Here is a 13962-nt window from a genome sequence, read left to right on the forward strand (position 1 = left end):
AGCAGAGAGGAGACGTCCAAAGTGACGAGGAGCTGAGGAGAAAAATGGTCTCATCACTCATCTGCCGCATAAACGACTGAGGAGAAACGAGTCTGCACTGAAAGACAAGAGACGAAGAACTGGAAAAGAGGAGGAGGAGGGGAGGAGGAAAGGAGGAGACAACAAAGTTTCCTCAAACTGACTCACTGACAACGGAAACTAACAGAGCTAAGAAGGAAAAGGAGAAAGGACACAGAAAAGAGACAGAAGAGGAGAAAGAGACAGAGAAGACGACAGAAGAGAAGACGAAGACAGAGAAGGAGAGAGAAGAGGAGACAGAAGAGGAGACAGAGACAGAGAAGGAGACAGAAGAGGAGACAGAAGAGGAGACAGAGACAGAAAAGGAGACAGAGGAGGAGACAGAGACAGAGAAGGAGACAGAGAAGGAGACAGAGAAGGAGACAGAGAAGACGACAGAAGAGAAGACGAAGACAGAGAAGGAGAGAGAAGAGGAGACAGAAGAGGAGACAGAGACAGAGAAGGAGACAGAAGAGGAGACAGAAGAGGAGACAGAGACAGAGAAGGAGACAGAAGAGGAGACAGAGAAGGAGAGAGAAGAGGAGACAGAAGAGGAGACAGAGACAGAGAAGGAGACAGAAGAGGAGACAGAGAAGGAGACAGAGAAGACGACAGAAGAGGATACAGTGGAGGAGACAGAGACAGAAAAGGAGACAGAGGAGGAGACAGAAGAGGAGACAGAGGAGGAGACAGAGAAAGAGACCGAAGAGGAGACAGAGACAGAGAAGGAGACAGAAGAGGAGACAGAGATAGAGAAGGAGACAGAGACAGAAAAGGAGACAGAGAAGGAGACAGAAGAGGAGACAGAGACAGAGAAGACGACAGAAGAGGAGACGAAGACAGAGAACGAGAGAGAAGAGGAGACAGAAGAGGAGACAGAGACAGAGAAGGAGACAGAAGAGGAGACAGAGAAGGAGACAGAGACAGAGAAGGAGACAGAAGAGGAGACAGAAGCAAAGACAGAGAAATAGACAGAAGAGGACCAAAGAGAAGGAGACGAGGAGACAAACAATTCAAGCTGAGCTGATAAAGGAGGAGCAGATATGCAGAGGTGCATCATGGGAATGTCTTAGGTCCATAAAGACACAGACGTGAACACCTTTGTCCTCTAGTTCCAACTCCACCACATCCACCCAGCATGCTGGCCAAGTTATCCCAGGGAAGGAGCTCTGCGGGTGGGGCAGGAGGGCTGCTGCTGCCCCCTGTGCTGCTGGGACTGATGATGATGATGATGATGATGATGATGACGATGATGATGATGGCGGTGGAGACAGCGAGTGTCGATGACGTCGAGAGCGAAGAGAGTCTGGAGATCCTGGATGAGGACGAGGCCGTGGACATCCTGGTAAGAAAACATCAGTGACGATAATATATAATAATGAATATTGATCTTAGTAAAAACAATGATGGACACCAGACGTGATGATGTCACCACTTTAAATCCTCCGCCATAGTTTCTGTACTTAGCGGAAGCATCAGCACGCTGCTCTGGTTACCAGGTGTCAAACATGTCCGTCTCGTTTGGTGTCTTCCAGGAGCCGACGTCCTCGGACGCGTCCAGACTGTCTCCTTTCAGCTCCTGGCTGATCTTCAGAAGAAACTCCAACAAGGGGGAGAACCGGAGAATCAAAGGGTCGAGGAGAACGTCCAAGGTCAGAGACACGCCCCCCCTCCATGTCCCCCGTGTTTTTCTCACACAGCTGATCGCTGTCATTTTAATTAAAGCAATCATACAAAGATCTGTTGGGACTATTTTCAGCAGCGGAGGAATCCACACAAGTTCTTTGTGAGTGTTGATGAAGGTTGAACTTTGACTCACAACATGTTGATGCTTCTCCACAGCACGGCCTACCTGGACCTCCAGGACCTCCTGGACCTCCTGGACCTCCAGGACCTCCAGGACCTCCTGGACCCCTTGGGCCTCTGGGCCCCACCGCCCCCCTCTTACCCCCACAACAGGAGCTGAAACAGAGAGGTGACACTGAGACCTTTATGCTTTGCTAGGATAACAGTTTCCTCCTGTCTCCAGTCTTTGTGCTAAGCTAACAGCTTCCTTGGGATTGTGTATTTGATTTGTTTGGTATTTGTGTATGTCATGGTCCAAATTACCCAGAATTCATAGAACATCAGTTGAGATTAACGATGACTTCAGACATCTGAAATGTGACCTGTCCTATCACCGCCCTCAGACATGGTGGGAGGAGCCAGCGTCCTGTGTGATCGTCCCCGTGTCTCCGCCTCTTTCGTCAGTCATCTCCTGCAGCCAATCACCATTCAACGCCGCAGTTTGCTGGAGCTGCAGCCATTCAGCGAGGTGACCAACACACACACACACACACACACACACACACACACACACACACACACACACCCTCACACTCTCGTCCATGTCTAGTCTGCTTACATGGAGGAGGTGGGATTTTGCTGCAGCCAGTCACCAGGGGGCGTTGTCCTATGATGTATGTGTGTGTGTGTGTGTGTGTTTGGGAGCGGGGCTTCATCAGAGGACGTCTCCAGGGGCCACAGCCTCACTGACTCTTCATGTCGGGGTTTAACACACAAACTGCCTGTGACCTTTGACCCCTGCAGCCCTCAGACTCTGGGCGGAGCCTCCAGAGAGGTCACAGCTTCAACAGCAGCAGCGGCAGATACTTGGTCCACGTCTCTGGATTCTACCAGCTCACCTGCAGCCTCCTGATAGGTGTGGCCACTATATACACTATATACATGTACAATTATTAATATTAGAAAACTGCATCTAAAGTGTGTGTGTGTGTGTGTCAGAGTCGGGTGACAGAGTTCAGCTTCGCCTCAGAGACAGTGTGAGAGCATCGATCTGCATCGAGTCGTTGTGTCAAAGTAACATGTGAGTACACTGTATATAAAGATGATCAGTGACTGTATATAAAGATGATCACTGACTGTATATAAAGATGATCAGTGACTGTATATACAGACGATCAGTGACTGTATATAAAGAGGATCAGTGACTGTATATAAAGATGATCAGTGACTGTATATAAAGATGATCAGTGACTGTATATAAAGAGGATCAGTGACTCTATATAAAGATGATCAGTGACTGTATATAAAGATGATCAGTGACTGTATATAAAGAGGATCAGTGACTGTATATAAAGAGGATCAGTGACTGTATATAAAGATGATCAGTGACTGTATATAAAGATGATCAGTGACTGTATATAAAGAGGATCAGTGACTGTATATAAAGATGATCAGTGACTGTATATAAAGACGATCAGTGACTGTATATAAAGATAATCAGTGACTGTATATAAAGATGATCAGTGACTGTATATAAAGATGATCAGTGACTTTATATAAAGAGGATCAGTGACTGTATATAATGATGTGTTAGCTCTATAGAGTCGGTGATGGGCGTGGCTGCTGCTGGAGGAACCTTCAGCATCCTTCTGACAGGAACTCTTTATCTTCAGGTACGAGAACACCTCCACTCACAGGCTCCTCCCATATCACTGTTGCTATGATTAAAACTGGTGGAGTTTTTCAGCCAATCAGAGACTCTGAACACTGTGGGTTGTGTTATATTTGGACGAACAGAAACAGTTTGAGGTGTTTTAGGTTCAACAACCACACACAACCGTTCAGATTACAGAGACACACTCTGAACCTCCCAGCAGGTTCTAAACAGGTTGATTAAAACACCTTTTCTTTTGTTTGAGGTGATGAACAGTCGATGTCCGTGTGGGACCTTGTTCTTCTGTTGCAGGCTGGAGAGTACGTCTCCGTGTTTGTGGACAACGGCAGCAGTTCGTCCCTCAGCGTCCTGCAGGACTCTCTGTTCTCTGGGATCCTGCTCGGAGTGTGAGACACCAACAGATGACATCCGTCAGCAGAGTGGAGCAGGGGAGGGCCATTCAACATCGTCCAGCTGTCTCTGAATCCACAAAGCCCAGAGCAGGACCGGACAGGACGTTTGGATCCAAGCTGGTGTCGGACATCAAGACCTGAGACCTGCAGCAACACAACAGGAGCAGACCTCATGTACACAACTTAGACCTGGTTCAACGCTCACACATCTGAGGAGCACGGGACAAACCTTCTCCATCACACTGATTCACTTCCTGTCTGAATCTTCATTCACAAACACCAAGGACACAAATTTCACCCCTTCAGCTTCACCCTGTCAGAAACAGCTCATTTGGTTTTTGTCCAAATTAACTTCTGTCGACAGTTTAAAAATGTTTGTCCTTCAACCAGAGAAGAAGAAATCCACACATCCATAGACCGACAGAAGTGCATCTTTTATTTAAATGACAATATTCTATATTCATGTTGATAATTCTTGTTAAAACAGTGACCTCTTTCCTTTCTTTAATGGAAACCTCCCTTTCCTCAGACTTCCCATTTCTGCAGCTCCTCTTTTCAGCCTCTGCTCTCGGTTGACCTGACGTAGGACTCTGCGATCTGTGTGTTAGCTTAATGAACGGCTAGTGGTCGGTCCACACAACACTTCCTGATCTCGTCATGTGACATCAGGAAAGTGTGGAAGTGTGGGCAGGGCGACTGACCAGGCGTTAAACACTGAACAAACGTCTTGTTTAAAGACGTGAAGATGAGGACTTCATCAGCCTGAAACTCTTGTGTCTTACTTTGCTCTCGCTCTGAAATAAAAAGCTGAATGTGTAAATGCCTGCAAGGTTTCCCTCTAACTTCTCCTCACTGACACAACCTGGCCCTGAGAGACGTTCCACCAGTAGAAAGCTCAGCTGCTGGAGTTGAGTCACAGTTTCCAGGACTGGTGAACAAAGACGTCTGTGTTGAGCTGTAACGTGGTGAGAAACCTCAGCCGTCTACACAGAGGGATCCTGACCCAGGCTGACTCTGGAAGTCTGCTCGGGGGTCTGAGCCCAGACAGCCTGATCACTGCAGAGTGGTTCACACGTTCACTGGAAGAACAGAAGGTCGTCTGTGCACATGAAGGTGTGAATCCCAGGGAGTGAATCCATGATGGTGAGTGGGTGAAGCCACATGTGATGGTGTTGAGAGAAACCTGCTGGAGCTCCACTTTGTTCTTCATGTCGCAGATCAGAACTGAAACAGAATCATCTCCTGACAGCTGCTGTGGAACCATCAGTCTCTGTGGAGGAGTCAGAGCAGTCCGGTTTCCTGGAGCACCACCTCATGGACTTTGGAGGAACTGTGGTCATCTTCTGGGGTCCACCTTTGTTCTGATGATATTGTCATATTGAACATGTTGTGAATTATTTTGTTTTCATGCCTTTTCTCTGCCCCCTGCTGGTCACAGACAGTCATGTAGATTTGATGCCTGACCTCATTTTACTTTAATATGAATATTTATTCTCTGGATGTGATAAACATGTGCTGTGTGAATAATTATGATAATAAATACATTACTCTCCACCCATGACCACATTTAATATACTTAAAACAACATTCAGTTTGATGAATGAGCCTCAGGACGCACGTATGTCAGACTAAATTCTTTAGTCCCTAAATTACAATGTGAAACCAAAACTTAGAGATCAGATGAAACCTGGAACAAACAGGAAGCTTCAGACTCAGATCAGAAAACCACTCCGTATTTGTGATGATGCCGATTTCTGTGAATCAAGCACAAAGTCCAACACTTGTTTATTCCAGCAGCTGCAGATGGACTCAGAGTCCACGTCCCCTGATGACATGTCCAAATGAGAAAGACCAGAGATGAGATCTGTGGTCTTATATCCCACAGCCCCTCCCCTTGGGTGTGTAAAGGTCTTTATTACCCTCCTGATGTCTTATCAGGGTGGGACACATCCTGTCTTCATGTCTCTGTGGTTGACCCCTGGAGTGAGACCCCTGGGGTGAGATCCCATAAACAGAAAGATATCGTTGAACTGAGGCGTCACCATGAGCAGTTAGCAGCTGCTACATCAGCCGGATGGACCCTCCTGCTCCTCTTCATCAATCACTTCATGCAGGTGTCACAGGCCGTCACTGACCGACAAGCTGGTAGCATTAGCATTAGCAGAATGCTAGCTTGATTAAGAGAGAATTACCCTCAACATGACAAAAACAAAGAAACATGACATTTTTCATTTCAGTTTTAGATTTAATATCAATACTAGTTAAAAAAAAGCTTAATATTTATTTCAGCTCATTATTTCAACAGGAGGTCATCGATTCATCAACAGGAAGTCAGAGATACATTGATTCATCAACAGGAAGTCAGAGATTCATTGATTCATCAACAGGAAGTCAGTGATTCATCAACAGGAAGTCAGAGATACATTGATTCATCAACAGGAAGTCAGAGATTCATTGATTCATCAACAGGAAGCCATTGATTCATTAACAGGAAGTCGGCGATTCATCAACAGGAAGTCATTGATTCATCAACAGAAAGTCAGTGATTCATTGATTCATCAACAGGAAGTCATTGACTCATCAACAGTAAGTCATTGATTCATCAACAGGAAGTCAGAGATTCATTGACTCATCAACAGGAAGTCATTGATTCATCAACAGGAAGTCATTGATCGATTTAAGAATGTCAGGCCTGTGATTGTGATGAAAACCAGAAGTTCACTCATCGTGGACAAAAGGATCAAAACCAGGTTCAGTCAAAACCTTGAGGAGGAAACGTTCATGACTTCAAAGTTCAGTTTGACACGATTCAGAATTTATTTACTGACACGAGTTCCAGGTGAGTCCAGCCGACTCTTGTAACTCGTATATGTTTGATCTTATCTAACAATCGCTATATATGAATGGAGTCGAGTGAGTTCAGGAGTCGGGTCTCCACCAGGTATCAAACCTGTGTAATATAAAACGACACAGCGGCGTCACTGAGCCGTCGCTCCAGGTGGAACCGCTCGGAGTCTGTAGCGGAAGCGGACGTCAGCGCTGGGCCACAGGATCCCCAGTCCGGCCCTACCAGGGTCCAGAGCAGCTCCGCCCTGACCCTCCTCCGGCTGGAGGTCCAAGTGGAGCAGCACGAGACACAGGAACTGTTTGATCTCGTAGACAGCAAAGTATCGTCCGGGACACTTGCTGGAGCCGGAGCCAAACGGCATGAGGTAATACTTCAGCTTCCTCCCGTCCTTGTAGAAGTTCTTCTTCTCTTTGCCGTCCTGCACGAAGCGATCAAACCGGTACGTCTGACAGGAAGAGCAACAAGACGCAGCTTCGTACAACAGCTCAAGTGCAAACAGGTCGAAGAGGAAAACACTGTTAATGAGGAACTCATTGATAAACACGATTTACAGTATATCTACCAGAGTCAATTAAAGACACTGATCAGGTCGACAGGCCGATATGAAGAGTTTGTAAAAACACAGATAATGGTTTGATAAAAGCTGATTAAATATGTTTATGATACATAAAGCTCTTCTGATTTGAATCGATTTGTTTATTGCTAAGTGATGGATCGGTACCTCAGGCTCCTCGTAGATCTCAGGGTCCATGTGTGTAATCTGAGGGAACAAGGTCACAACATCTCCTTTTCTAACGGCCACCGAGCGCTCGCCATCCAGCCGCAGACTGAAGTCCTCCAACGCCACGCGGACGTTCATGGAGGCAGAGGACAGACGCAGACTCTCCTTGACGGCGCTGTCTGTGGAGGAAGGTCAGATCCAAGGTTACTATTAACTGAGAGTTCACCGGCGAACCAGCTAAATCCGACCGCCGCTGAAGTTTGACTTCCTGCCAACGTATCAGTGCCTTAAAAAAAATGCAAAACGTCGTACCCAGATAGACGAGTTTGTCCAGCTGCTCTCTGGTGAGCGTCACGTCTCTGTCGCTGCTGACCTCCATGCCGCTCTGCGACAGGACGTCCAGCAGCTCCTGACGGACGACCTCCACCACCTCTGGGTGAGTCACCAGGTGGTACAGCGCCCAGAACGTGGCGGGGACAGTGTTCGCCGCCGACGCCCACAGTATGGCAAAGTTGTGGGCTGAAAGATACAGGAGGTCGTAACTCAGCCATAGACTCATCCAATCAGAGACAGTTAACAAAGATTGATGACATGACAGCTCCCTAACGTGAAGCCAGCGTCTAAATCGCCCCCTGGTGGCTGGCTGCAGTACAGGTCATAGACTCCTCCTCCTCCGTGTTAGCAGATGGGACATGGACCAAAGTAAAAACTTAAAAGTAGTCGTTAAATAAATGTTTGTAAAGATGTTTCTGTCGTTTCAGGTCGTTCTCATCTCTGATGTTTGTTCAAGTGTTTCTGATCAGTTTGGATTTGATCAGTTATTTGATGATATGAAACCAGGCTGAGACGTGATGATTGACAGCTGACACTGACTCCTAATAAACCAATCCCTAGCCCCCCCATCCCTAACCCCTCCCCCATCTCTCCTTTACTAAATGTTCATCCACATTCTTCTCCGAAGCTTCTTTTTCCAGCTGTGACCTTTAATGTGTCTATGACTTGTAGAGTCGTCACGTGTTAAACACATGGTGGTTGTAATCAACATTTAAGCAACAGACTGACTACTCATATATATATATATATATACATATATATATATATATATATATATATAATATTTAAACAAAGAAATAGGATGAGGTGAGACAGACAGATAAATAATTAAAACGTCTGTACTGAATACCTTGTTGCTGTTGGGAGCTTGTGTGAGATGAATAGTGATAAAAGTTTAACATTTGACAAGTTCACATTAATAGTTTATATTTACAGCTGATTATAAAATGATGGTTTATAAGTGTCGACCTCAGCAACTTGACAACTTGTTTCCCAGAGTTTTGCAGATTATTGTCTCCTCACATCTTCTACCATCAGGACCTCCTCACTTCATCTGCTCCTTCATCTCCATCAGACATTATGTATAAAAACTTCAAACATGAAGTGACAAACTGGTTCTTCTCATCACAGAGAAGTGTTAAATGATCTACGTGTGATTGCACTCGTTCAGCAGCAGATCAGCGTCCTGCTCCTGATCACCGGCCTCAGTCAAGGACCATGTTTACCTGCTTTGTCCAGATCCCTCAGCATGTCGAACTGATCGAAGATCTCCAATCGCTTCCTGATGAACTGTGAAGCGTTGGACCAACGCGTCATCTTCTGCGGCAGGAAGACGCCGGTGAGCTTCTCGCGGATGACCTTGGTCTGTCCCAGCAGCCACAGAGGGAGTTGAGCCACGAGGAGGGGAAACTTAGTGTCGAACTTTTCAAAGTTCTTCATTATCACGTCCATCCCGCTGTGGCGGCTGGCGGACGGCGGCCGGCCGTACATGGTGAGGAGCGTGGCTTCGAACATGACAGAGTTACAGAATTTGTATATGCTGTGGCTCTTCCAGTCGCATTCCTCACCCGGCCTCTGCCCCAGGAAGTCCTGACGTAACACCAGCTGGAGGTTACCCAGCATGCTCTCTGTCAGGGGAGAGAGACTGTCGCCCTGGAGGAGGAGGAAGGAGCGGCTGACCTGCTCCTGCAGGCCGGGGAACTCCTTGGGCTTCATGAGCGGGTAACCAAAAGCATGCGAACCCACCTTGTAGGAGAACTCATGGAAGTCCAGGTGTCGGCCATCTTTGACGATGTTTGGAAACAGTAGCGGGTTCAGGATGAAGGTCATGTACTTACCTGCAGGGGAGAGGACATCTGAGTCAATACAAAACATGAGCCACCAGTCTGTCATGGAGCGGCTCAGGTCCAACCCGACTGAACCCGGGACAAAACCAACCGAGTCTGACTCCGACCACACAGCAATCTGTTTCCTGTGTCCGAACCTGAGGTTTCTCTGGGTACAGCCACGAGCAGCTTAAAAGAATCAAGCTGACGAGTCTTACCTTGTGACTGAACCCCCCCCCAACCCCTCAGCCCCTGTGCTCACTGTGGAGTTTGCTGGTTGGTTCATTTGTCTGTGGGTGGAGTCAGACTGGGTCAAGTTTTGGTATCAGCTGTGTCTGAGGTGAAGAAGGAATTTAGATACCGACCGGCTATCTGCACTGTAAAGATGTCTCCATGTTTCTTCTGATGTTCCAGAAGAAATTTGAAGGAATTTTGTCCAAACTCTAGAGCTTTTCCAACGACAGGGATCCAGCCTTTAATCAAGGGAGGTTCTCCGTCTCTTCTGCAAGAGAGAAACGTTTGATTCATAGTTATTCTTCCCTGATTAATATTTGTATTAACATGGTTTTTAAATGTGTGGATCTCTTATCCTCCATGTTTTATTCATCTGTGAACAGAAGCTGCTTCTGTCCAGTTTAACCAACCATCACTGAAATGTTTCCTCCCATCTGTTACTTGTGTATTACTCTATTACACCATTACTTTGTAACTAGGTTACTTTACTACTATAGTACTCAATTACTTCATCACATAATGACTCTGCTATTATAACTTTAATTAATTAAGTAGTATTAATATAACTACTAATCTATTACTGTAATACTTCACTACTTAACAACCGTATTACTCTTCTTCTTCATTAATTTATTGACTTCCAGGTTCTCCTCCTCACACTCAAGGTTCTGAACGGACCCAGTTACACAGCTGCCTCTCTAGTGAACCTGTTCCCTCTAGAGCGGCCCACCCACACCTTTAACCACAACTACATGATCCACACAAAGGACTAGAATCACACATCTTATAATTTTACAGCAAAAGTTGTCCTCTGGGCCTGCGACAGGTCCTCACTTGACTCCTTTCTGCGAGGCCGCTTGTTTTTAATGATTCAGTTTGACTTTCTGATTCCTCTTCGTCACTAGCAGATTTGCTCTTCATCATCCTGCTCGACCCAGCTCATCTCACAGGTCTCCCTCACCTGTGACTTTTTTATCTATTTATTTTCTGATGACCTCTCACGGCCCACCTGCGGTGGCTTCACGGCCCCCCAGGGGGCCGCGGCCCACACTTTGGGAATGACAACACTAGAACAGAGAACATCTGCAGCAACTCTATCAGAAGTTCCAACAACAAACCAAAGAAAATCCCAGTGATAAAATAACAGAGTAACAGAGTAATACAATAACAGAGTAACAGAGGACCAAGAGTAGTGAACTCTGGTCCTCATTAGTCCGGAGGAAGCCGCAGCAGCAGCGGCTCAAACACTCACCTGGCCCTGGAGGATCTGCGGAGGACGAGCAGCAGCAGAGAGACGAGGCCGAGCAGCAGCATCAGCACAGCGGACATGATTCAGTCTGAGTCCGGGGACCGAGTGAGGAGCTCCGGGAGAGGAGGAGGAGGAGGAGGAGCGGGAGCAGGAAAAGACTCCACAACAACACATCTCTACTCCAGCAACAAGTCACCCTGAAGACTTCCGGTGCCCACCTTCAAAATAAACTCCCTAACCAAGGGACTAAGACGTCATGAATGATTCATGACGTCACATCCTTCATTCTTTCACTAAACCAGTTTTAAACTTATCTTTACTGTTGAGTCTGGGTTCCTCGACATGAGGTTATATATATATATATATATATATATATATATATATATATATATATATATGTGTATATCATGAAATTATATAGTAATATAATTTCATGATGGATCATTGAGAGAGAAACAAGGAGTCACTGGAGTCGTCAGGACGAAGGAGAGAGCTGTGACGTCACAGCAGTTCATTTCTAACTTTACTGAATTACATTCCATCACAATGAAAACATAAAGATGTATTACCCAGGTGGAAAAAGGACGTCCTAGAAAAGATGTTCAAGTGATGTTTCCTGATGTTTCATTGGAAACAAGGACGATGTCGTCTAGCCCAGCTTCATCATGAGATAATAAATCTCTAAGGTGTTTGGGGCCAAGTATTATAACCTCTGTTTTGTCTGAGTTTAATAAGAGAGAATAGCGGGTCATCCAGGTTTTTATGTCCTTGAGACATGATGAAGTTTAGTTAATTGATTACTTTGTTCAGGTTTTATTGATAAGTATAACTGGGTGTCATCCGCATAACAGTGAAAATGTACTGTGTGTGTCCTGATAATGTTTCCTAGTGGAAGCATATATAATGAGAATAAAACTGGGCCGAGCACAGAGCCCTGTGGAACACCATGGTTAACTTTGCTGCGCACAGATGACTCATCATTAATTTGCATGAATTGGAATTGATCTGAAAAATATGATTTAAACCAGTTTAGAGTGGTTCCTTTATACAAACACAGAACTCGTCACTAAAGTGAAAGTTTACAGTGGTTTGATCGTTATGAATCAAGTAAAGTTTCAGATAAAACACGTCACAAGTGCAAATTACCACAATTACACTTTTAGGAACACATGACTCTATTAAAGTGTTGATTCATCATTATCTCAGGTTTGCTGCATCATTTCAGATAAATGAAAGCTCTGCTGCCAGTCAGAGTGACGCATCACACCGGCTGTTTTAATAAGAGAAGCTTTACAGACACTCAGCAGCTGCTTCTTGTTCCTGTCTCAGCAGGACATGAAACGACGTGTCCACATTTCTGTCTTCAGTCGATCCCACACTGTGGCGGTGCGTTCACAGGCCTCGTTCAGAATGCTGCTGCTGCTCGAGCCACCGCTGTGTTCATTTGTGCCTGGGTCCGCCTCCCTCTTTCAGCGCCATCCAGTTTTATATAATCTGATAAAGCCTCTTTTCCACTGGTCAAAAACCACTAACCCCCGAACAACCAGCTTTGTGCTGAATGGGTCAAAGGTCATTCACTCTCGGGTCAAATATCTCTGAAGGTTTGAATTTCCAACGTACAGAGGGAGTCGGCCTCCAGAACTGAGGCTGAGATGATTCCACAGGAGAGCAGCTTGATGCTGATGCTGAAGCTCCTCCTCCTCCTCCTCCTTCTCCTCTAGAGACTTTAAGCACAACAGCCTGGATTCTGGGAGCTCAGGGCTCTAGTGGTGATAAGGTACGATGAGCTCTTTAAGGTTTGATGCTGCCATATTATTAATGTAGGTGAGGAGGAGGATTTTAAATTCTAAATGTAACTGGAAGCCAGTGTAGTGAAGCTAACACAGGAGACATGTGGTCTCTGTCCCTGGTTGTCTTCAGGACACGTGCTGCAGCATTGAGGACAAACTGCAGAGTCTTTAACGACTTACTGCTGGAGCCTGATAATAATGAATTACAATAATCACGTCTGTATGGAACAAAGACCTGGACTCGTTCTTCTGAGTCTTTTTGGAGCTGATGTTTGAGATGTTACGTAAGAGGAAGAAGGCGGTCCTAGAAATGTGTTATAAATGAGATCAAAGGACAAATCAGGATCAAAGATAAGAGCAATGTCCTCAAGCATAGCTCCATCACTAGATAATGTGTCTCTGAGGTGTTTAGGGCCAAGTATCAGAAGCTGTTTTATCTGAGTTTAATAAGAGGTTTTTATGTCCTTGAGACGTGAACTTCAGTTAATTAAGTGTGCCTATGCATATTAATATTGCTTGAGGTTATTATTCTATACTCCGCCTCAGTATAAAGTTTGTCCCACTACTTCTACACTAGAGCCATAACAGAACATGTGGTTTTAGGATCGTGTGCTCAGACTTTTCTCACTCTCTGGACTTCGGAGCTCATTAAACATATTGAGCAACAATCTGTTTGTTCCAGTGGGTTGCGTCATCGACTTACTGGTCTCCAGTCCAAACCCTGCTGTCACATGATCACAGTCCCGCCCTGATCACATCCTCATTTTGACTCATCCTTACAGCGACAGGAAATTACATGTTTTATGCTTTGAGGCTTGATTTTCTAAATGAAACCCCGACATAATTACAGGAAGTTACCAGGAACCCCACCCAAAACCCTGGATTTTCAAAATAAAACCCCCCTGATAGTTGCAGGACGTTATCAGGAAGGTCATTAGAGGTCGTTCTCTCTCCTGTCCGAACCAAGCTCCAGTTCTTTTGCTCCATTGTTTCAATTTAATCTGATGTTGACCTTTCACATCTGATACTTAGGTTCAGACTAAACTACACTA

At 45.6% G+C, this 13962-nt stretch overlaps 2 protein-coding genes across 2 annotated transcripts; one reads left to right on the forward strand and one right to left on the reverse strand.

The window, feature by feature from the left end:
• Positions 1-819: 819 nt before the first annotated feature.
• On the forward strand, positions 820-4733 carry si:ch1073-184j22.1 (erythroferrone). Its single transcript, XM_062405374.1, has 8 exons — positions 820-1402; positions 1593-1709; positions 1900-2032; positions 2247-2371; positions 2647-2758; positions 2842-2923; positions 3437-3515; positions 3809-4733. The coding sequence occupies exons 1-8, from the start codon at positions 1196-1198 to the stop codon at positions 3905-3907; spliced, it is 954 nt and encodes a 317-aa protein (XP_062261358.1). The 5' UTR covers positions 820-1195; the 3' UTR covers positions 3908-4733.
• A 1400-nt stretch (positions 4734-6133) lies between these two features.
• Positions 6134-11307, reverse strand: LOC133968301 (cytochrome P450 7B1). Its single transcript, XM_062404274.1, has 6 exons — positions 11124-11307; positions 10003-10139; positions 9038-9649; positions 7791-7997; positions 7479-7657; positions 6134-7202 (listed from the first exon to the last, which is right to left on the reverse strand). The coding sequence occupies exons 1-6, from the start codon at positions 11198-11200 to the stop codon at positions 6888-6890; spliced, it is 1527 nt and encodes a 508-aa protein (XP_062260258.1). The 5' UTR covers positions 11201-11307; the 3' UTR covers positions 6134-6887.
• Positions 11308-13962: the final 2655 nt, after the last annotated feature.

This window comes from Platichthys flesus, chromosome 14 (genome assembly GCF_949316205.1).
Source record: "Platichthys flesus chromosome 14, fPlaFle2.1, whole genome shotgun sequence".
NCBI lineage: Eukaryota > Metazoa > Chordata > Actinopteri > Pleuronectiformes > Pleuronectidae > Platichthys > Platichthys flesus.